This window comes from Xenopus tropicalis, chromosome 4, assembly GCF_000004195.4.
Source record: "Xenopus tropicalis strain Nigerian chromosome 4, UCB_Xtro_10.0, whole genome shotgun sequence".
Classification (NCBI taxonomy): domain Eukaryota; kingdom Metazoa; phylum Chordata; class Amphibia; order Anura; family Pipidae; genus Xenopus; species Xenopus tropicalis.
Window position 1 is genome coordinate 4,077,527 of NC_030680.2, and position 21,601 is coordinate 4,099,127.

General features: G+C 49.6%; 2 protein-coding genes across 8 annotated transcripts in view; both read right to left on the reverse strand.

The window, feature by feature from the left end:
* Positions 1–839: 839 nt before the first annotated feature.
* Positions 840–11,156, reverse strand: LOC101732611 (nuclear receptor interacting protein 3). 2 transcript variants are annotated; one of them, XM_031900386.1, is made up of 7 exons: positions 10,569–11,156; positions 7,660–7,836; positions 6,769–6,851; positions 3,492–3,631; positions 2,588–2,640; positions 2,349–2,437; positions 840–1,143 (listed from the first exon to the last, which is right to left on the reverse strand). In XM_031900386.1, the coding sequence occupies exons 1-7, from the start codon at positions 10,740–10,742 to the stop codon at positions 1,128–1,130; spliced, it is 732 nt and encodes a 243-aa protein (XP_031756246.1). In that variant the 5' UTR covers positions 10,743–11,156; the 3' UTR covers positions 840–1,127. The 2 variants fall into 2 exon arrangements, with proteins under 2 accessions (XP_031756246.1, XP_031756245.1); XM_031900385.1 differs by having other exon boundaries at positions 7,660–7,839; positions 10,569–11,155.
* A 6,329-nt stretch (positions 11,157–17,485) lies between these two features.
* scube2 (signal peptide, CUB domain, EGF-like 2) overlaps positions 17,486–21,601 on the reverse strand; it is a 51,244-nt gene continuing 47,128 nt past the window's right edge. For 3 of the 6 annotated variants that reach the window (XM_031900199.1, XM_031900200.1, XM_031900201.1), the window contains 4 exons: positions 20,206–20,403; positions 19,940–20,092; positions 19,642–19,721; positions 17,486–18,822 (listed from right to left, as the gene is read on the reverse strand). In XM_031900199.1, coding sequence (XP_031756059.1) covers positions 18,670–18,822; positions 19,642–19,721; positions 19,940–20,092; positions 20,206–20,403 — 584 coding nt within the window. In that variant the 3' untranslated portion in view covers positions 17,486–18,669. 6 annotated transcript variants of the gene reach the window in all.

Genomic DNA, 21,601 nt, shown 5'->3' on the forward strand with positions numbered 1-21,601 from the left:
AAGGCCTCATCCAGACTGAAGTGATTATGGGAGAATACGCTTTTGGCTTAACTTGCCCTTTAACCCCGGCTGCATAGGGTCACTGAGATATTTATGTCGCTGAATGAAAGGCATATAAGGGGTTATTTACAAAGGCTGAGGTGCAAGTGGGGCAGGTATATCCCATGGTACAGAAGATGACAATGTAATAAATACAGGGGCAGATATACCCACAAGTGCCCCCCCCATCCGATAAATGAAACTTTAGCTGAATTTGCAGAGGATAAACCACTAATTCTTACACTAGAATATACTGACTTTATAGTCTGTAATAACCGGCGCTGTACCCATACCTGCCAGTAGGGGTCTCACACTCCCTATCCGTTCTACATAGACCTTGTCTTCCAATAGGGGGCAGCAGGGACGATTCCCCCCACTGTATTGCAGTTTGGTTTCTGCTTTGCCCCCCCAAAATAACTTAAATATTCCTCTTATATATATATATATATATATTACTAAGGGCTCCGCGAAAGGACCTTGCGATTCAAGGGAAAGTTTGCCTTAGAAGTCACATTTAGTAGGACGAAGCTGTCGGGAGTTTCATCTTTAAATTGACATTTTCTATCACCAAGACAGTGATATTCTGAGACAATTTGCAATTGGTCTTCATTTTTTATGGTCATATGTTTTATGGTTTTCAGTTATTTAGTTTTATGTTCAGCAGCTCTCCATTTGGGATTTTAGCAGCTATCTGGTTGCTAGGGCCTTATTTACCCTAGCAACCAGGCAGTGGTTTAAATGAGAGACAGGAATATGAATAGGGGAGGGGCTGAATAGAAAGATAAGGAATACAAAGTAACAATAACAATAAAACTGGAGCCTCACAGAGCAATAGGGTTTGTTGCCAGGATCCCTGACCCTAACAACCAGACAGCAACGTATATTTCAAGTTAGCAAATAAATGTATCTATTAAAAAAATGCAACTCCTTCCCCACATCTCCGGCGACACATAATGCACAAAGAAATGAATGGGGGCGACAAAAGGAACACAAAGTTGGCACAAATATTTATCCTGATCCGATGGGCGCGTTGTTCTGTGTGGCACGAACGGAACCTTTTGGTCATTGGCTGGGGAAGCTCTTCTCTGTTACACCTCCGACGGCCTGAAATGGGGAACAGATTGTGTGAGTGACCGATATACAGGGATTTATATGGGCACAGAACCCTCAGTGACTGCTAATATCCTTATCATTTACAGTAGGGGGTACAGTATCCCTTATAATACATGAGTGATACTCAGAGTTCCCTGTATAACTCAGCCTGCAGCCTTGTGCCTTTATATGGGGGGCACAGAACCCCTCAGTGACTGCTAATATCCTTATCATTTACAGTAGGGGGTACATTATCCCTTATAATACATGAGTGATACTCAGAGTTCCCTGTATAACTCAGCCTGCAGCCTTGTGCCTTTATATGGGGGGCACAGAACCCCTCAGTGACTGCTAATATCCTTATCATTTACAGTAGGGGGTACATTATCCCTTATAATACATGAGTGATACTCAGAGTTCCCTGTATAACTCAGCCTGCAGCCTTGTGCCTTTATATGGGGGGCACAGAACCCCTCAGTGACTGCTAATATCCTTATCATTTACAGTAGGGGGTACATTATCCCTTATAATACATGAGTGATACTCAGAGTTCCCTGTATAACTCAGCCTGCAGCCTTGTGCCTTTATATGGGGGGCACAGAACCCCTCAGTGACTGCTAATATCCTTATCATTTACAGTAGGGGGTACATTATCCCTTATAATACATGAGTGATACTCAGAGTTCCCTGTATAACTCGGCCTGCAGCCTTGTGCCTTTATATGGGGGGCACAGAACCCCTCAGTGACTGCTAATATCCTTATCATTTACAGTAGGGGGTACATTATCCCTTATAATACATGAGTGATACTCAGAGTTCCCTGTATAACTCAGCCTGCAGCCTTGTGCCTTTATATGGGGGGCACAGAACCCCTCAGTGACTGCTAATATCCTTATCATTTACAGTAGGGGGTACATTATCCCTTATAATACATGAGTGATACTCAGAGTTCCCTGTATAACTCGGCCTGCAGCCTTGTGCCTTTATATGGGGGGCACAGAACCCCTCAGTGACTGCTAATATCCTTATCATTTACAGTAGGGGGTACATTATCCCTTATAATACATGAGTGATACTCAGAGTTCCCTGTATAACTCAGCCTGCAGCCTTGTGCCTTTATATGGGGGGCACAGAACCCCTCAGTGACTGCTAATATCCTTATCATTTACAGTAGGGGGTACATTATCCCTTATTTGGGGCACAGCTGAAGAACTTACTGATCTTCCCTGACTGTGTTTCGGATAATGAACGGGATGATTTCTGTCCGTCCGACTTCGATCTGATTCTGTTCCAGGTTAATGACGCACTGCGGGGGGAAAGGGAACGAATTACTGGATAGAGAGTAACCGGGCCCAAACTGAGAATCACATAGAAACCAATCAGCCGTTGGGGCTCAGTTGCAGGCAGATTAATAAAAGCCAATAGGATTGGCTGCTGTGGGACAGGACGCCGTTACCTTCAGAGACTTCAAGGTCTGGAGCCCAAGTGAGAAATTTCTGTCATTATTATCTAGAGAGAATGTAGAACAAAAGGGGTTATTGTGCTGACAGCACTGCTGCCCGGAGCCCCCCCCCACTAACCCTAATGAGGCAGAAAATCACCTGACAGCTACATTGGCAGTGAGTCGGAACGGGGGGCACAGCAGCGCCCTCTATGGTTAGAGCTGGGTACTGAGCAGATGTACTGACCCGAGCAGGACTGGGTCACACCGACTGGGCACTTTTAAATTAACTTGTAGTACGATGTAGAGAGCGATATTCTGAGACAATTTGCAATTGGTCTTCATTTTTTATTATCTGCCGTTTTTGAGTTATTTAGCTTTTTGTTCAGCAGTTTGGAATTTCAGCAGCTATCTGGTTGCTAGGGTCTAATTTAACCTAGTAACCAGACAGTGGTCTGAAAGAGAGACTGGAATATGAATAGGAGAGGGGCTGAAACAGAAAGATAAGGAATAAAAAGTAACAATAACAATAAAACTGGAGCCTCACAGAGCAATAGGGTTTAGCTGCCGGGGTCAGCGACCCCCATTTGAAAGCTGCAAAGAGGCAGAAGAAGAATTAAAAACTATAACAAATAAATAATAAAGACCAATTGAAAACTTATAATAACATACTAACATTCTATAATATACTAAAAATGAACCTGAAGGTAAATTTCCCCTTTAATACTGATCTGTTACCCGGGGGTCCAGTACTGAGATGCTGATACTCCCAGTACCCCCTATAGAGAGTAGGTCTGGACTGGGAGTCAAACTAGAACCAGAACCCTCAGTCTGGCGTCGACTCTGTGTTTTGTCCTGACTGGTTCAGTTATAACATGTGACAGATACAAGCCCCGCTATTGGCTGAGGCAGACCGTACCTATTACTATGGCTGAGCACTCCACTGTAGTGTTGCCCAACATCACCGCCATGCGCTCTACTTGCCCGAGGGGCTTCACGCTGTACGGGAGGGCGGGGGGCTCCTCCTCTTTCTTGTAGGATCGGAAATGTTCCTTTAGGCTGAAATACAAATGGGGGGGGGGGGGGGGGGTAGTTATACAGAACATCTACTGTGCATTAGGGTTACTGGCACCAAACTACTGGCCTGTCCTACTCACCAACTGCAACTCCCACATTCCCACCACTGTTTGAATAGATTTGGCAGCCAATGGGTGTTGGGAGTTACTCTTCAGCAGCAACTAATCTTCCCCTACTGTCTCCATCTTGCCCTACTGTCTCCATCTTGTCCCTACTGTCTCCATCTTGCCCTACTGTCCCCATCTTGTCCTACTGTCTCCATCTTGCCCTACTGTCTCCATCTTCCCCTACTGTCTCCATCTTGCCCTACTGTCTCCATCTTGCCCTACTGTCCCCATCTTGTCCTACTGTCTCCATCTTGCCCTACTGTCTCCATCTTCCCCTACTGTCTCCATCTTCCCCTACTGTCTCCATCTTGCCCTACTGTCTCCATCTTCCCCTACTGTCTCCATCTTGCCCTACTGTCTCCATCTTCCCCTACTGTCTCCATCTTCCCCTACTGTCTCCATCTTGTCCTACTGTCTCCATCTTGTCCTACTGTCTCCATCTTGCCCTACTGTCTCCATCTTCCCCTACTGTCTCCATCTTCCCCTACTGTCTCCATCTTGTCCTACTGTCTCCATCTTGCCCTACTGTCTCCATCTTCCCCTACTGTCTCCATCTTCCCCTACTGTCTCCATCTTCCCCTGCTGTCTCCATCTTGCCCTACTGTCTCCATCTTGCCCTACTGTCCCCATCTTGTCCTACTGTCTCCATCTTGCCCTACTGTCTCCATCTTCCCCTACTGTCTCCATCTTCCCCTACTGTCTCCATCTTGCCCTACTGTCTCCATCTTCCCCTACTGTCTCCATCTTGCCCTACTGTCTCCATCTTCCCCTACTGTCTCCATCTTCCCCTACTGTCTCCATCTTGTCCTACTGTCTCCATCTTGTCCTACTGTCTCCATCTTGCCCTACTGTCTCCATCTTCCCCTACTGTCTCCATCTTCCCCTACTGTCTCCATCTTGCCCTACTGTCTCCATCTTGCCCTAATGTCTCCATCTTGCCCTACTGTCCCCATCTTGCCCTACTGTCTCCATCTTGCCCTACTGTCTCCATCTTGCCCCTAATGTCTCCATCTTGCCCTACTGTCCCCATCTTGCCTACTGTCTCCATCTTGCCCTACTGTCTCCATCTTGCCCTACTGTCTCCAAATTGCCCTACTGTCTCCATCTTGCCCTACTGTCTCCATCTTGCCCTACTGTCTCCATCTTGCCCTACTGTCCCCATCTTGCCCTACTGTCTCCATCTTGCCCTACTGTCTCCATCTTGCCCTACTGTCTCCATCTTGCCCTACTGTCTCCATCTTGCCCTACTGTCTCCAAATTGCCCTACTGTCCCCATCTTGCCCTACTGTCTCCATCTTGCCCTACTGTCCCCATTTTGCCCTACTGTCCCCATCTTGCCCTACTGTCTCCATCTTGCCCTACTGTCTCCATCTTGCCCTACTGTCTCCATCTTGTCCTACTGTCTCCATCTTGCCCTACTGTCTCCATCTTGCCCTACTGTCCCCATCTTGCCCTACTGTCTCCATCTTGCCCTACTCTCTCCATCTTGCCCTACTGTCCCCATCTTGCCCTACTGTCCCCATCTTGCCCTACTGTCTCCATCTTGCCCTACTGTCTCCATCTTGCCCTACTGTCTCCATCTTGCCCTGCTGTCTCCATCTTGTCCTACTGTCTCCATCTTGTCCTACTGTCTCCATCTTGCCCTACTGTCCCCATCTTGCCCTACTGTCTCCATCTTGCCCTACTGTCCCCATCTTGTCCTACTGTCTCCATCTTGCCCTACTGTCCCCATCTTGCCCTACTGTCTCCATCTTGCCCTACTGTCCCCATCTTGCCCTACTGTCCCCATCTTGCCCTACTGTCTCCATCTTGCCCTGCTGTCTCCATCTTGCCCTACTGTCTCCATCTTGTCCTACTGTCTCCATCTTGCCCTGTGTGAGGGGTTAATGGCAGTAACCCCTCTCTCACACCCCCGGAGGTACCTGAGTATTAATACTGCGCAGAATTCCCAGTTAACGCTGAGTAAGCAGGAGGGGCGGCAGGGAGGGGGTGTCTCTCGGCAGAATGTGCCTCTCGGTGAGACCCCGTTCCGTGACCTCATTCTGCCACAGAGAGCGGCGTTTCCGCTGCAGTGAAGCCTAATTGGTACATTCAGCTTTCTGCTTCACTTTGCCTGTCACCCCCGATACAGTACAACAAAGGGCGCAATCTGAGCCCCCAGATCATTACAGCAGGATTATTATTATAGTGTGTGAGGCACAAAGGGACAGGGACGCGGAGAGCAGTTTGTACCTCCATGTAAGTGATATTCCAGCTGACAGGGACCTGAGCCCGAATGCTAACTTGCCCTTTAATTCTGTTTCACTGCAAGAAATCAGCCTATTTATGGGCGGCGACAATTCATCAGCCAATGCCGGACTTGTGGGATTTGTCTGTATATTTTTATTAACGGAGCTGCCCTGTTGTTTGAGTCTCCCCCAGCACCCAAGTCACATGACTATAATCCCTGGTGCTGCCCCAAGTGGCCCATTTGGCCAGTTATGGCTCTGCTCCTGGGAACTGAGACCAAGGGGCCGATTCTGTGCCCTGGGGCCAATGGGGGTCACTTTATAGTGGGGGGGGGAAGGTTGGCCTTTATGTTAGTCTTAGGGCCCCAGGGAATTCTGGGAATGGACTTAAAGACAAATTAGGCCACGGTTTGGCCCCGGGCCGGCCGGGTACGTGGGCCAATAAGCTGCCGGCTCAAGGCTTTCGGTTGGTATTTGGGTTCTGACAGCAGATTGCACCCTGGGATATAATTAGCATTCATTTGCATAAGTAGATGCACCGACAGGACATTAATGAGTTAATGAGAAAGCAAATGGCCCAGATTCCCATTGGGAGCGAGCGGCGCCGGCGTTGCTATCGGATCAGTGAGACATTGGCCAGTAACGGAGTGTCAGCTCCTGGGGAAACAGGTCTGAAATGTGACATCTCACTCGGCGCCCCCTGCTGGGGGTGTAATCAGAATTTCCAGTGAGCGACCCAATGATTATAATCTGACCCCCACTTTACCCCCAGGGAGCCACTTACCCCAGTCGGTCCAGGCAGGGGGCAGGTATCAGGCTGTGGGGGCAGGAGGTGTCGATCTGGGCCCTAACGTCCTTCCCGGCGCACTGCACACAGACACACGGATACAAGAGACAGGACAGAATGACAGATCCCTGCGCTTCCTTATCCCACCCCCGGGGGGCGACAGCTTCCAACGACGGCTTCCAACTCCCAGAAGGCCTGTTTAACCCTCTCACTGCTGGGTTCCTATGTAGGAGCCATGTTACCCCTTCGGCAATTATTTCGGAGCCCCCCCCCTATCCCACAAATTTTAGTTCCCACTGCTTCCATAGCCCAAGTCACTAGAACTATAGGGCTCAGGGTCGGACTGGGCCACCGGGACACCGGAAAAATTCCCAGTGGGCCCCGGCCCTAGGGGGTTAAATTTACGTGCACTCAGGGGAGGACGTCGGGTGGGGGCCCCTGCAGGTGGGGTTAGGGGATGCAGCCGGCGGGGGCACCTGCAGGGGTGGGAGCCCTGTACCCCCCAGTCCGACCCTAATAGGGCCCACCAATTCCTCATCCATAATCTCCACCCGAATATCGGCCTCTCTTCAATTTCCTTCCTTCCTAAACCCAGGACAGAACAGCTGCCGGATCAGAACCTTAACAGGCCTATGGAGGAAAGTTCTTTGCAGCAATGCCATTTTCCAAGGATCTTAGCGGAGAGTTTTCTCTGCTGTTAGCTTTCAATGCCGGCGCCACCTAGTGGCGGAGAGTTGAATTCATTCAGTAATTAATGAATACAAGCTGCCCCAGATTAAGGGTTATTTTTGGGGGGCTAGGTAATAATTCAGGGTACTCTTTAGAAGTTTCAGGTAAAGGTAAATCTATATTTATATATTTCAAATGGAATGTTCTTGGGGAACCCACCTGACACCAGACGTAGATCATGTCGTCATCCTCGCTCTTCCTCGGACTCTCGCACTTCGCCTGGTTCTGTTTCTTACTTTGGGCCGAGACGTCATTCTTGGGCGCCCAGGTGGAGCGATTGGTCCTCAGTTTGGACAGGTTGGTCTCCAGCAAGCGCCGCTGGAGGATATTGTGCGGCTGCTTTAGAGAATGGAGAGTCCGGTGTGTCAGGCTAAAGTTCAGCAATGTGTGTGCCTAGTGCCACTGGGACCCCAAGGGTTAATTGGTGGGAGGAAAGGAGATCTCACCATCAGCATAGGAAGGGGTTCCTTACTGTAAGGGCAGTCAGGTTATGGGATTCCCTACCAATTTCCCCTCTCTCCCCATTTGTCTCTCTACTCCCCGAACCCCCTTTCCCTTCCCCTCTCTCCTTCTGTCTCTCCTCCCCTCTCCTTTCCTTTTCTATTCCCCCCCCAACTGTTTGGCCTTACTCCCCCCCATCCTCCCTCTTCTCCCCCCTTCTATATTTCCCCTCTCCCCCCATTTGTCTCTCTACTCCCCGAACCCCCTTTCCCTTCCCTCTCTCCTTCTGTCTCTCATCCCCTCTCCTTTCCTTTTCTATTCCCCCCCCAACTGTTTGGCCTTACTCCCCCCCATCCTCCCTCTTCTCCCCCCTTCTATATTTCCCCTCTCCCCCCATTTGTCTCTCTACTCCCCGAACCCCCTTTCCCTTCCCCTCTCTCCTTCTGTCTCTCATCCCCTCTCCTTTCCTTTTCTATTCCCCCTCCCAACTGTTTGGCCTTACCCCCCTCCCTTGCCCCCCAGTAGCAGATGGGTGGGTACCCCAGTAGTTGCCCCCCAGAAGCAGATGGGTGGGTACCCCAGTAGTTGCCCCCCAGTAGCAGATGGGTGGGTACCCCAGGCCTGTGAGGCTTTGGATCAGACAAGTGGAGGAGGGAAGATGCCATAGTCGAACCCCCATGAACATCAGTCCCTCTGTCCCAGTAAATAAGTCCCGGGGCCCCCCCTTTTCCAGACACACGGGGACCCCCCCCCCTCAGGGCCCCACAAACACCAGTGCAATTTGCAGCTGCATCTAATTAATATGCTAATTGGTCACTTGAAATGTGGAATTTATGAGTTGCCTTTAACGAGGTTCCATTACAAATCCACCGACCCATTGGGCTGAGCAACCGACCCCCAATATACCAGCCCCCCGATATACCAGACCCCCAATATGTCAGACCCCAATATACCAGACCCCCAATATACCAGATCCCCAATATATCAGACCCCCAATATATCAGACCCCAATATATCAGACCCCCAATATACCAGACCCCCAATATATCAGACCCCCAATATATCAGACCCCCAATATACCAGACCCCCAATATAACCAGATCCCCAATATATCAGACCCCCCAATATATCAGACCCAATATACCAGACCCCCAATATACCAGACCCCCAATATATCAGACCCCCAATATACCAGACCCCCAATATATCAGACCCCCAATATACCAGACCCCCAATATACCAGATCCCAATATATCAGACCCCAATATATCAGACCCCAATATACCAGACCCCCAATATACCAGACCCCCAATATATCAGACCCCCAATATACCAGACCCCCAATATACCAGACCCCCAATACCAGACCCCCAATATATCAGACCCCAATATATCAGACCCCAATATACCAGACCCCCAATATATCAGACCCCCAATATACCAGACCCCCAATATACCAGACCCCCAATATACCAGACCCCCAATATACCAGACCCCCAATATACCAGACCCCAATATATCAGACCCCCAATATACCAGACCCCCAATATACCAGACCCCCAATATATCAGACCCCAATATACCAGACCCCCAATATACCAGACCCCCAATATATCAGACCCCAATATATCAGACCCCAATATACCAGACCCCCAATATACCAGACCCCCAATATATCAGCCCCCCAATTCTGTATCTCATGAGACCACAGGAATACTCAGCTCCCCCACACAGAGTGCGGCCCCCCAGTATAAAGTGCTGCCCCCCTATACAGAGTGCGGCCCCCCAGTATAAAGTGCTGCCCCCCTATACAGAGTGTGGCCCCCCAGTATAAAGTGCTGCCCCCCTATACAGAGTGCGGCCCCCCAGTATAAAGTGCTGCCCCCCTATACAGAGTGCGGCCCCCCAGTATAAAGTGCTGCCCCCCTATACAGAGTGCGGCCCCCCAGTATAAAGTGCTGCCCCTATACAAGAGTGCGGCCCCCCAGTATAAAGTGCTGCCCCCCTATACAGAGTGCGGCCCCCCAGTATAAAGTGCTGCCCCCCTATACAGAGTGCGGCCCCCCAGTATAAAGTGGCACTTTGCAATGTTCTGCCCCAATTCTCTTTCTGCCCAATGATTGGATCGTTATATTTCCGTTAATATGAAACAGACTGGGTCCCGGGCTGCCGGATAACAGGGATTCCGTATAATGGGGAGACGGGGGGGCTGTAATTCAATTATATTTATAAAGAACCAGACACAGAGATGGATGAAACGAGCCAATAGGGTACAACCCCCAAGGTCAGGCTTCTCCCCTTAAAATCACCCTCCTCATCAATCACTACCACCCCCCCAGGAATGAACTAGCAGCCCCCCCCCCCTACACCCCAATTCCCCTCTGCCCCCCAAATAATGAACCAGCAACTTCTCCTACATCCTACACCCCCAACCCCACTTGTGTCTCTCATTCCTCTGGCCATTTAGATAGTGAGCTCTTGGGACCCTCATGTCTCTACAAGCCTCTTGTAGTCCCTACAGACTATGTCGCTACAGACTATGTCGCTACAGACTATGGCAGCGCTTTAGAGAGAGAGTTTTGCCCCAGCCCAGCTGCCCCCACCCCCCAAGGTGCCAATCTCCTTACAGTATCCTTGGAGGTCCCCAGTTTCTTCATCCCATCCAGGGGCAGAAGATCCGCCGAGTCCTTGTGGATAAACTGCACCGCTTGCTTCATCCTCCTCTGCTGGCGAATTGTCGCCGCTTCTCTCAGATCCGCGTCTTTCCTGCCGCTGTCGGTGAGGATCCCCGAATAAAACATCTCTCCTGAGTGAGGCCCCCGGCTGAGCAACAGAGACCCCAGTAGCAGCAGAGACCCCAGTAGCAGCAGAGACCCCAGTAGCAGCAGAGACCCCAGTAGCAGCAGAGACCCCAGTAGCAGCAGAGACCCCAGTAGCAACAGAGACCCCAGTAGCAACAGAGACCCCAGTAGCAGCAGAGACCCCAGTAGCAGCAGAGACCCCAGTAGCAACAGAGACCCCAGTAGCAGCAGAGACCCCAGTAGCAGCAGCAGCAGCAGCGAGAAATGAGCAGCGCCAAGCCCTGTCTGTGCGACTATATAGCTCCGACAATCTGCTGATGCGCTGGGAGCCGCTGGTGCCTGGGGGAGTGCGCAGAGGAGGAGGCGGTGCGATACTGAGCGCAGATCTGGGGCAGCCGAAAGGGGTACAGGGGGGGCAGCCGAAAGGGGTACAGGGGGGGCAGCCGAAAGGGGTACAGGGGGGGCAGCTGTAAGGGGGTCCCAGTAATCCCTATGTAAGTGCTGTATAATGACACACTGCTGTGCTGGTTCAGGGCCCAGTAGGGAAAGTGAGGTTCAGCCGGAACCCTGTCCCCCCCCTTTCTACTCCGCACAACTGCTCTCCCCTCCTAAACTGCCCCCCGAGATGCGCGTTATGCGCGTTACCGCCCCCCAAATATCTGCCCCGTCACATGATACTGGCTGCTCCTGCCCCAACATGTGGGTTATGGGGGTGCGATCCATTCAGTGACTATGGGATGGGCTGTTGTATCGCAATAGGAACTGGTAATTAATCTCTGGGGCAATTAGTACATGGAACTGCCAATTAGGTTATTATGGGGTCCCTGTTACATAGGGGGGCAGCGGGAAGGGGCAGAATGATAAAGGGAGAAGGGGGGTCTGTTGTACAGAGATGTGGGATATACTGGTGCTTCATAAATACTTGTTAATAATAATAATAATTAATAATGAAGTGATGGCAGAAAAAAGAGAAAGAGAGGGAACAGGGGTAAAGGGGGTGATGGGGAGGAGGGGGGAGATGGATAAAGGGGGTGATGGGGAGGAGGGGGAGATGGTTTAAAGGGAGGAGGGGGGAGATGGATAAAGGAGAGACGGGATAAAGGGGGGGACGGATAAAGGGGGATGATAAAGGGGGGATGGATAAAGGGAGAGAGGATTAAAGGGGGGGATGGATAAAGGGGGGATGGATAAGGGAATAAAGGGGGGATGGATAAAGGGGGGATGGATAAAGGGGGATGGATAAGGGAGAGGGAGGAAAGAGGGATAAAGGGGGGGATGGATAAAGGGGGATGGATAAATGGGGGGATGGATAAAGGGGGGTGGATAAAGGGGGATGATAAAGGGGGGATGGATAAGGGGGATGGATTAAAGGGGAGAGGGATAAAGGGGGATGGATAAAGGGGGAGAGGGATAAAGGGAGATGGATAAAAGGGAGAGGGATAAAGGGAGAGAGGGATAAAGGGGGAGATGGATAAGGGGGAGAGGGATAAAGGGGGAAGGGATAAAGGGAGGGGATGGATAAAGGGGAGAGGATAAAGGGGGGGATATAAAGGGGGATGGATAAAGGTGGAGAGGATAAAGGGGGGATGGATAAAGGGGGAGAGGGATAAAGGGGGAGAGGGATAAAGGGGGGATGGATAAAGGGGGATGGATAAAGGGAGAGAGGGATAAAGGGGGATGGATAAAGGGGGAGAGGATAAAGGGGGAGATGGATAAAGGGGGAGAGGGATAAAGGGGGGATGGATAAGGGGAGAGGGATAAAAGGGAGGATGGATAAAGGGGGAGATGGATAAAGGGGAGATGGATAAAGGGGGGAGAGGGATAAAGGGGGAGAGGGATAAAGGGGGAGTGGATAAAGGGGGAGAATGGATAAAGGGAGAGGGATAAAGGGGGGATGGGATAAAGGGGAGAGGGATAAAGGGGGATGGATAAAGGGGGAGAAGGGATAAAGGGGGGATGGGATAAAGGGGGGAGGATAAAGGGGGAGATGGATAAAGGGGAGAGGATAAAGGGGGAGGATAAAGGGGGATGGATAAAGGGGAGAGGATAAAGGGGGAGAGGGATGAAAGGGGAGAGGGATAAGGGGGATGGATAAAGGGGGGGGGATGGATTAAAGGGGGATGATAAGGGGGATGGATAAAGGGGGAGAGGGATAAAGGGAGAGAGGATAAAGGGGAGATGGATAAAGGGGAGAGGGATAAAGGGGGGATGGATAAAGGGGGGATGGATAAAGGGGGATGGATAAAGGGGGGGATGGATAAAGGGGGAGATGGATAAAGGGGGATGGATAAAGGGAGAGAGGGATAAAGGGGGGGATGGATAAAGGGGGAGAGGGATAAAGGGGAGATGGATAAAGGGGGAGAGGGATAAGGGGGGGATGGATAAAGGGGGAGATGGATAAAGGGAGAGAGGGATAAAGGGCGGATGGATAAAGGGGGAGAGGGATAAAGGGGGAGAGGGATAAAGGGTGGGATGGATAAGGGGGGGATGATTAAAGGGGGGGATGGATAAAGGGGGAGATGGATAAAGGGGGGATGGATAAAGGGGAGATGGGATAAGGGGGATGGATAAAGGGGGAAATCTAAAGGGGGAGAGGATAAAGGGGGATGGATAAAGGGGGGATGGATAAAGGGGGGGATGGATAAAGGGGGGGATGGATAAATGGGGGAGATGGATAAAGGGGGAGAGGATAAAGGGGGATGGATAAAGGGGGATGATAAAAGGGGGGATGGATAAAGGGGGATGGATAAAGGGGGGAGGGGATAAAGGGGGATGGATAAAGAGGGATAAAGGGGGGATGGATAAAGGGGGAGATGGATAAAGGGGGGATGGATAAAGGGGGGAGATGGATAAAGGGGGGGATGGATATAAAGGGGAGATGCATAAAGGGGGAGAGGGATAAAGGGGGGATGGATTAAAGGGGGATGATAAAGGGGATGATAAGGGGAGAGGATAAGGGAGAGAAGGGGGGGGATGGATTAAAGGGGGAAGAGGGATAAGGGGGATGGATAAGGGGGGATGGATGGGGGATGGATAAAGGGGGGATGGATAAAGGGGAGATGGATAAAGGGGGGATGGGAATAAAGGGGGAGATGCATAAAGGGGGAGAGGGATAAAAGGGGGGATGGATAAAGGGGGGGATGGATAAAGGGGGAGAGGGATAAAGGAGAGAGGGATAAAGGGGGAGATGGATAAAGGGGGAGAGGATAAAGGGGGATGGATAAAGGGGGGATGGATAAAGGGGGGATGGATAAAGGGGGGGATGGATAAAGGGGGGGATGGATAAAGGGGGATGGATAAAGGGGGGATGGATAAAGGGAGAGAGGGATAAAGGGGGGATGGATAAAGGGGGGATGGATAAAGGGGGGATGGATAAAGGGGGGGATGGATAAAGGGGGGGATGGATAAAGGGGGATGGATAAAGGGGGGATGGATAAAAGGGAGAGAGGATAAAGGGGGGATGGATAAAGGGGGGATGGATAAAGGGGGATGGATAAAGGGGGGGATGGATAAAGGGGGATGGATAAAGGGGAGATGGATAAAGGGAGAGAGGGATAAAGGGGGGGATGGATAAAGGGAGAGAGGGATAAAGGGGGGGATGGATAAAGGGAGAGAGGGATAAAGGGGGGGATGGATAAAGGGAGAGAGGGATAAAGGGGGGGATGGATAAAGGGGGGATGGATAAAGGGGGGATGGATAAAGGGGGTATCGGCGGATATAGAATGTACAGAGGAGACGCTGAATCCCATTTCCAGGCTTTTTGCAGAACAGAAAAACCCAAGAGCCCAAGGCCCCTGCCGGCCAGGAAGGGGTTAATCATTTCCCACTTGAGCTGTTCCCGAGCCGCTGCCGGATCTCACCAATATTCTCACTAATTAACACCCTGGCGCCGGCACCACAGAAACAGATCTCACTGGAACATTGTGCCCCGGAGTTAACTCTTTAATTGCCCAAATGCTCAGGGATCAGCGGCCTCTCTGCACTGTTTGTTCTGACTGTTTAGGCAATGAGTAACATATCCGGATAGAATTCCTGCCTTCTATAATTACTGTAAAGTGAAGTGCATGGAAAGCCTAGATACAGTGTAGTTATGTTATTCCATATAATATATCAGTGAACTTCCCCTTTAAATAAAGGATGGAGGAGTCAGTGAGACTATAACTGGGATTTCCCACACAATTATCAGCTCCAATGTGGCCCCTAACCCTGTCTCTAACCTGTAGGGTCCGGCCTAAACATTCAGCTCTGTTATTAAGAGTAATAGAGGGAATGAGCCTTACTGCCCCTGGGTGGGGTAAATGGGAGAGATGTGGGGTAAAAGCAGCAGTCCTGTCCTGCTTTATGGCTGAGATTCTAGCTATCTGTATAACAGAGCATTCTGTCACAGTGGCACAGATCCTATCTGATCCCCCCATTGTAAGCAGCAGTCCTGCCCTGCTTTATGGCTGAGATTCTAGCTATCTGTATAACAGAGCATTCTGTCACAGTGGCACAGATCCTATCTGATCCCCCCATTGTAAGCAGCAGTCCTGCCCTGCTTTATGGCTGAGATTCTAGCTATCTGTATAACAGAACATTCTGTCACAGTGGCACAGATCCTATCTGATCCCCCCCATTGTAAGCAGCAGTCCTGCCCTGCTTTATGGCTGAGATTCTAGCTATCTGTATAACAGAACATTCTGTCACAGTGGCACAGATCCTATCTGATCCCCCCCATTGTAAGCAGCAGTCCTGCCCTGCTTTATGGCTGAGATTCTAGCTATCTGTATAACAGAACATTCTGTCACAGTGGCACAGATCCTATCTGATCCCCCCCATTGTAAGCAGCAGTCCTGCCCTGCTTTATGGCTGAGATTCTAGCTATCTGTATAACAGAGCATTCTGTCACAGTGGCACAGACCCTATCTGATCCCCCCATTGTAAGCAGCAGTCCTGCCCTGCTTTATGGCTGAGATTCTAGCTATCTGTATAACAGAGCATTCTGTCACAGTGGCACAGATCCCATCTGATCCCCCCCATTGTAAGCAGCAGTCCTGCCCTGCTTATGGCTGAGATTCTAGCTATCTGTATAACAGAGCATTCTGTCACAGTGGCACAGATCCTATCTGATCCCCCCATTGTAAGCAGCAGTCCTGCCCTGCTTTATGGCTGAGATTCTAGCTATCTGTATAACAGAGCATTCTGTCACAGTGGCACAGATCCTATCTGATCCCCCCCCATTGTAAGCAGCAGTCCTGCCCTGCTTTATGGCTGAGATTCTAGCTATCTGTATAACAGAGCATTCTGTCACAGTGGCACAGATCCTATCTGATCCCCCCATTGTAAGCAGCAGTCCTGCCCTGCTTTATGGCTGAGATTCTAGCTATCTGTATAACAGAGCATTCTGTCACAGTGGCACAGATCCTATCTGATCCCCCCATTGTAAGCAGCAGTCCTGCCCTGCTTTATGGCTGAGATTCTAGCTATCTGTATAACAGAGCATTCTGTCACAGTGGCACAGATCCTATCTGATCCCCCCATTGTAAGCAACAGTCCTGCCCTGCTTTATGGCTGAGATTCTAGCTATCTGTATAACAGAGCATTCTGTCACAGTGGCACAGATCCTATCTGATCCCCCCATTGTAAGCAGCAGTCCTGCCCTGCTTTATGGCTGAGATTCTAGCTATCTGTATAACAGAGCATTCTGTATGACAGATCCACTTATTAGGATCTGTCCCATTTACAAAGGTTTAGAGATAAATCAATATTATACTGAATATTATGCACATCACATTCTGTTGGGGGCTCAGTACTGGGTCCATGGGTTCCAAATTTTATTATTATTTTTAAATAATGAACCCACCTTGGTGACGGTGCCTGAAATATAAGTGTGAGTTTGATGCACAAGATGTTTCCATTGTACCACAAACAGCTTTGCCTTGAACACAAATATTTTCATCTGGAACAATAAATGTGTGTGGGCGGCTGCACTCTGTGCTATAGAAACCTTCATGTTGTTAAAAGTTGCATTGTAACGTGCGAAACCCTGTACCCACAGCACCCAGGCTCTACAGTATGGGGGTACAGCTTATTGTGTGCCCAGAACATTCCCTCTCTGTATATTTGTATTTATACATATGGGTAGGGGGTGCCATAGTGTTTCCCTTAGACAGTACAGTATGGGGGTACAGCTTATTGTGTGCCCAGAACATTCCTTCTCTGAATATTTGTATTTATACATATGGGTAGGGGGTGCCATAGTGTTTCCCTTAGACAGTACAGTATGGGGGTACAGCTTATTGTGTGCCCAGAACATTCCTTCTCTGTATATTTGTATTTATACATATGGGTAGGGGTGCCATAGTGTTTCCCTTAGACAGTACAGTATGGGGGTACAGCTTATTGTGTGCCCAGAACATTCCTTCTCTGTATATTTGTATTTATACATATGGGTAGGAGGTGCCATAGTGTTTCCCTTAGACAGTACAGTATGGGGGTACAGCTTATTGTGTGCCCAGAACATTCCTTCTCTGTATATTTGTATTTATACATATGGGTAGGGGGTGCCATAGTGTTTCCCTTAGACAGTACAGTATGGGGGTACAGCTTATTGTGTGCCCAGAACATTCCTTCTCTGTATATTTGTATTTATACATATGGGTAGGGGGTGCCATAGTGTTTCCCTTAGACAGTACAGTATGGGGGTACAGCTTATTGTGTGCCCAGAACATTCCTTCTCTTGGTGACAAAATGAGAGATTTTGGTATAATTTACTGAGATTTTATTCTTTATAGATATATACAGAGTTCCAATTACATAAAGAATGAGGTTGGGGGTACCTGAAGGGAAGTAGAAACCAGCCGGGGGTACATTGGGTTCCATACGGAGGGTGAATATAGAGGAACAGGGAATCCTACGGGGAACGTTTGTGTTGGTCGGAAGCGGATAAAGCGATATCCGTGCGTAAGCGCCGCCTCCCTCGCTCCTCGCAGTAAATCCCAGGGAGGGGAATAAGCGCTTTTATACTCTACAAAAATACTCTCCCCCCCCCCAAATCCTAACTCTAAATCCGACAGATACGATCTGTATGAAGTCTAGAAAAGCTTTCGTTTTTACATTATGTACAATCACAAAGTCATTGGTCCGTGTGGCCCCCGGATAAAGTGTCAGCTCCTCGGCGCCGGAGCTAAATCTGTAATTGCCCCGGGGCAGTTCCCTCATTGGTGGGAGAGGATCCACTCCATAGACTTGTCCATTTGCACAGGGGGGGGCACATAATGAATGCAATATTCACTTTAATAGTTCTGTGTTCTGGTATTTAATCTACTCTTTGGTTGCCAGGTAATCTTACCCTAGAAACCAGTGCCAAAGGAGTCCCCTTATAATGACCCCCCAACTCAACCAAAGCTGCTTTATCGCCCTATAGACAAGGGAGTTGATACCAAGGATTCAAATTCAAGGGGAAATATTCCTACGCCCCAAGTGTTCTTGCAGTTAAATCCATCCGGCCCAGTGGGAATCATTAGGTTCTGAAATCCAAAGCCAAAAGGTCCAATCCGTTGCGCCGTCGCATTCGGAAACCCAAAGGGAAACGCCCCCTTCTCTCAGACTGGAGGGAATCGGGTTCTAATGGACCCAGTGAGGAAGGTTCTGATAGTTATTAATGGGGAGGGTTGGCTTGGTGGGAAGGTGCCCATGGGGTATCCTGGGAGATCTTGGTATCCCAGTTGCACTCGTAGAAGCAATTTGATTGGTTGGATTATATACTGGGCAGGGTCCGTGGCCCAGAAGCGTCTCTATATTCCGTACTAATCTGCGCGTTCAGCAAAAGTCCGTTTATCCGGATATTTACAATACACACAGCGGTGTGGGCCGGACTGCTCCAGCGAATAAGCGAAACGCGTTGTTCTTACGATAAAGTCCCGGCGGTGGGGGGGGGGCGGAGCTGTTACTTGTAAGGGCGTAGGAATCGGGACACCTTGGCGCGCAGGAGTCGGATGAAGGACTTGGGGAACATCTCCCGCGATTCCTGCGCCGTGTATTTAAAGTAGTTCTGCGGGTGCGCCAATACGTCGAACAGGGCCTTAATGAGCTTCTTATCCTGGAACGTAAAGGGTAAATGCTCGTTAGCAACGTTAGCAAAACTGAATTGGCCACTGGGGGGCGCTGTGCCAACTAGGGGTGAGGTTACACTATGGCTGCACCTACTGGTTCCCCCCAGAGAATAAACTACATCAATGGCAGCTGAGGTATACAAGAACCAGTACTAAGATATGCCTGTTACCGGGGGCAATAAGCATAGCAACATGTTGCCAAGAAGAATTATTAGCACTATGTATACAGCAAACCCCACGTGGGTGGGGGCAATAGGGGACCTGGAACGTGGGTTCTGCTGTACCATAGTCCCCCTCCCCGGTCTTTCTCCAATCCTTAAATATAGCGGAGGGAGGAGGGACTGGTTATGCCGTGTTACACTGCTGTGCAAATGATCTTCCAGGCAGCCAATCAAAATAAGTCTGTATGGGTGGGGGATATTTCTGGCACCCACCTACTTAGGGGTTCACTTGCTTGGTCCAATATTGAGCCCTAACTTGCCCTAACCCTGTACCAGATATACCCCAGGCTGAGGCAGATACATAAAACACCGGGGCAAATATTAGGGACAGAAGGGGCATCTGATCTGATTTAGTTCTAATTCTCTCACTGCTGTAACAGCTGAGGGGCTCCCTCTAGTGGGCAGTTCTGGTTACAACCTTTTGTTTTGCATTCAGATGATTATTGAGCCAATGGCTGCCCCGTCCCCTGAGTGCCCAGCTTGTTACATAGACTTTACTGGGTTTTTGTAATTGTTACAATTAACTAACGATCAGGGTGGGGTTTAAATATAAAACAGAAGTCTGAGCAATAAAATGGGAATTACCTTGAGAATCTCTTGGTGATTCTCCGACGCGTACAGCCGCCCGTCCCTGACAATGTCCTCGATCAGCTCCTGATAGTCTTCTGTAAGAAGCAAACGGATTGGCTCATAGTAACATAGTAAGTTAGGTTGAAAAAAGACGTACGTCCATCACGTTCCACCCTTGCTGGGATATAAATGCAGTATATAGAGTATATAGCAGCCATTATAGTCCCTTCTATCTGCCCCTGGGCTGTATAATAACATCACAAACCCAAAGGTGGTTCCTATTTGCCCCCCCCAGCCCGACCCACTCTCTTACCGTCATACGTGACATACGGGACCTGGAAGCCCTTGGCGCTGTTCCCTTCGTTCGACCTGAACTGGATCCAAAGCTTTTTGGATCTGGAGGTGAAAGCGATTGGCCGCTCGTAGGTCTGACACGTCTCATACGTGGTCACGGAATTGGATGAAGCTTTTGGGGAGGGAAAAACAAGACAATGTCCAATCAAATACTTCCCAGTATCCGTTAAACAACGACCCCCCCCCGTCCCAGGGGTTTCGGCCCCACCAATCACTAAAACCTACCGCTCTTCCTCATCACCAAATAGTCTCCGCAGTCGTCTTCTATGGGCAGAAATATCTCCGGCACCACGATCAGGATGCGCCTCTTGGGCGGCGGATTAATGTTCCACGTGCATTCCGTGTTTGCCGGGTAGTTTCCCGGGTAATTGGGGGATTCGATGAACCCGGTGAAGTCTCCCAGTTCCCCCCCACACTGCCTGTCTGGAAACAAGGATCACATTGGCATCACAGAACTACAGCGACACTGGGGAACTGCACCCCCAAACTAACCTACTATCCATTCCATTCACACTGGGCTTGTAGTTATGTATAGATATTGCTGTCACTGTGCCTGTCCCTTTCCCTTCCCTGCACTGCTGGTTCTGACTCCTGATACAACTCCCCAATATCCATTCATTCCTCATTCTCACTGGGTTTATAGTTATGTGTAACTGTCACTGTGTCTGTCCCTTTCCCTTCCCTGCACTGCTGGTTCTGACTCCTGATACAACTCCCCAATATCCATTCATTCCTCATTCTCACTGGGTTTATAGTTATGTGTAACTGTCACTGTGTCTGTCCCTTTCCCTTCTCTGCACTGCTGGTTCTGACTCCTGATACAGCTCCCCAATATCCATTCATCCCTCATTCTCACTGGGTTTATAGTTATGTGTAACTGTCACTGTGTCTGTCCCTTTCCCTTCCCTGCACTGCTGGTTCTGACTCCTGATACAACTCCCCAATACCCATTCATCCCTCATTCTCACTGGGTTTATAGTTATGTGTAACTGTCACTGTGTCTGTCCCTTTCCCTTCTCTGCACTGCTGGTTCTGACTCCTGATACAACTCCCCAATATCCATTCATTCCTCATTCTCACTGGGTTTATAGTTATGTGTAACTGTCACTGTGTCTGTCCCTTTCCCTGCACTGCTGGTTCTGACTCCTGATACAACTCCCCAATATCCATTCATTCCTCATTCTCACTGGGTTTATAGTTATGTGTAACTGTCACTGTGTCTGTCCCTTTCCCTTCCCTGCACTGCTGGTTCTGACTCCTGATACAACTCCCCAATATCCATTCATTCCTCATTATCACTGGGTTTATAGTTATGTGTAACTGTCACTGTGTCTGTCCCTTTCCCTTCCCTGCACTGCTGGTTCTGACTCCTGATACAACTCCCCAATATCCATTCATTCCTCATTCTCACTGGGTTTATAGTTATGTGTAACTGTCACTGTGTCTGTCCCTTTCCCTTCTCTGCACTGCTGGTTCTGACTCCTGATACAACTCCCCAATATCCATTCATTCTCACTGAGTTTATAGTTATGTGTAACTGTCACTGTGTCTGTCCCTTTCCCTTCCCTGCACTGCTGGTTCTGACTCCTGAACCAAAGTATCAGAAGCAGAGCACAAAGAT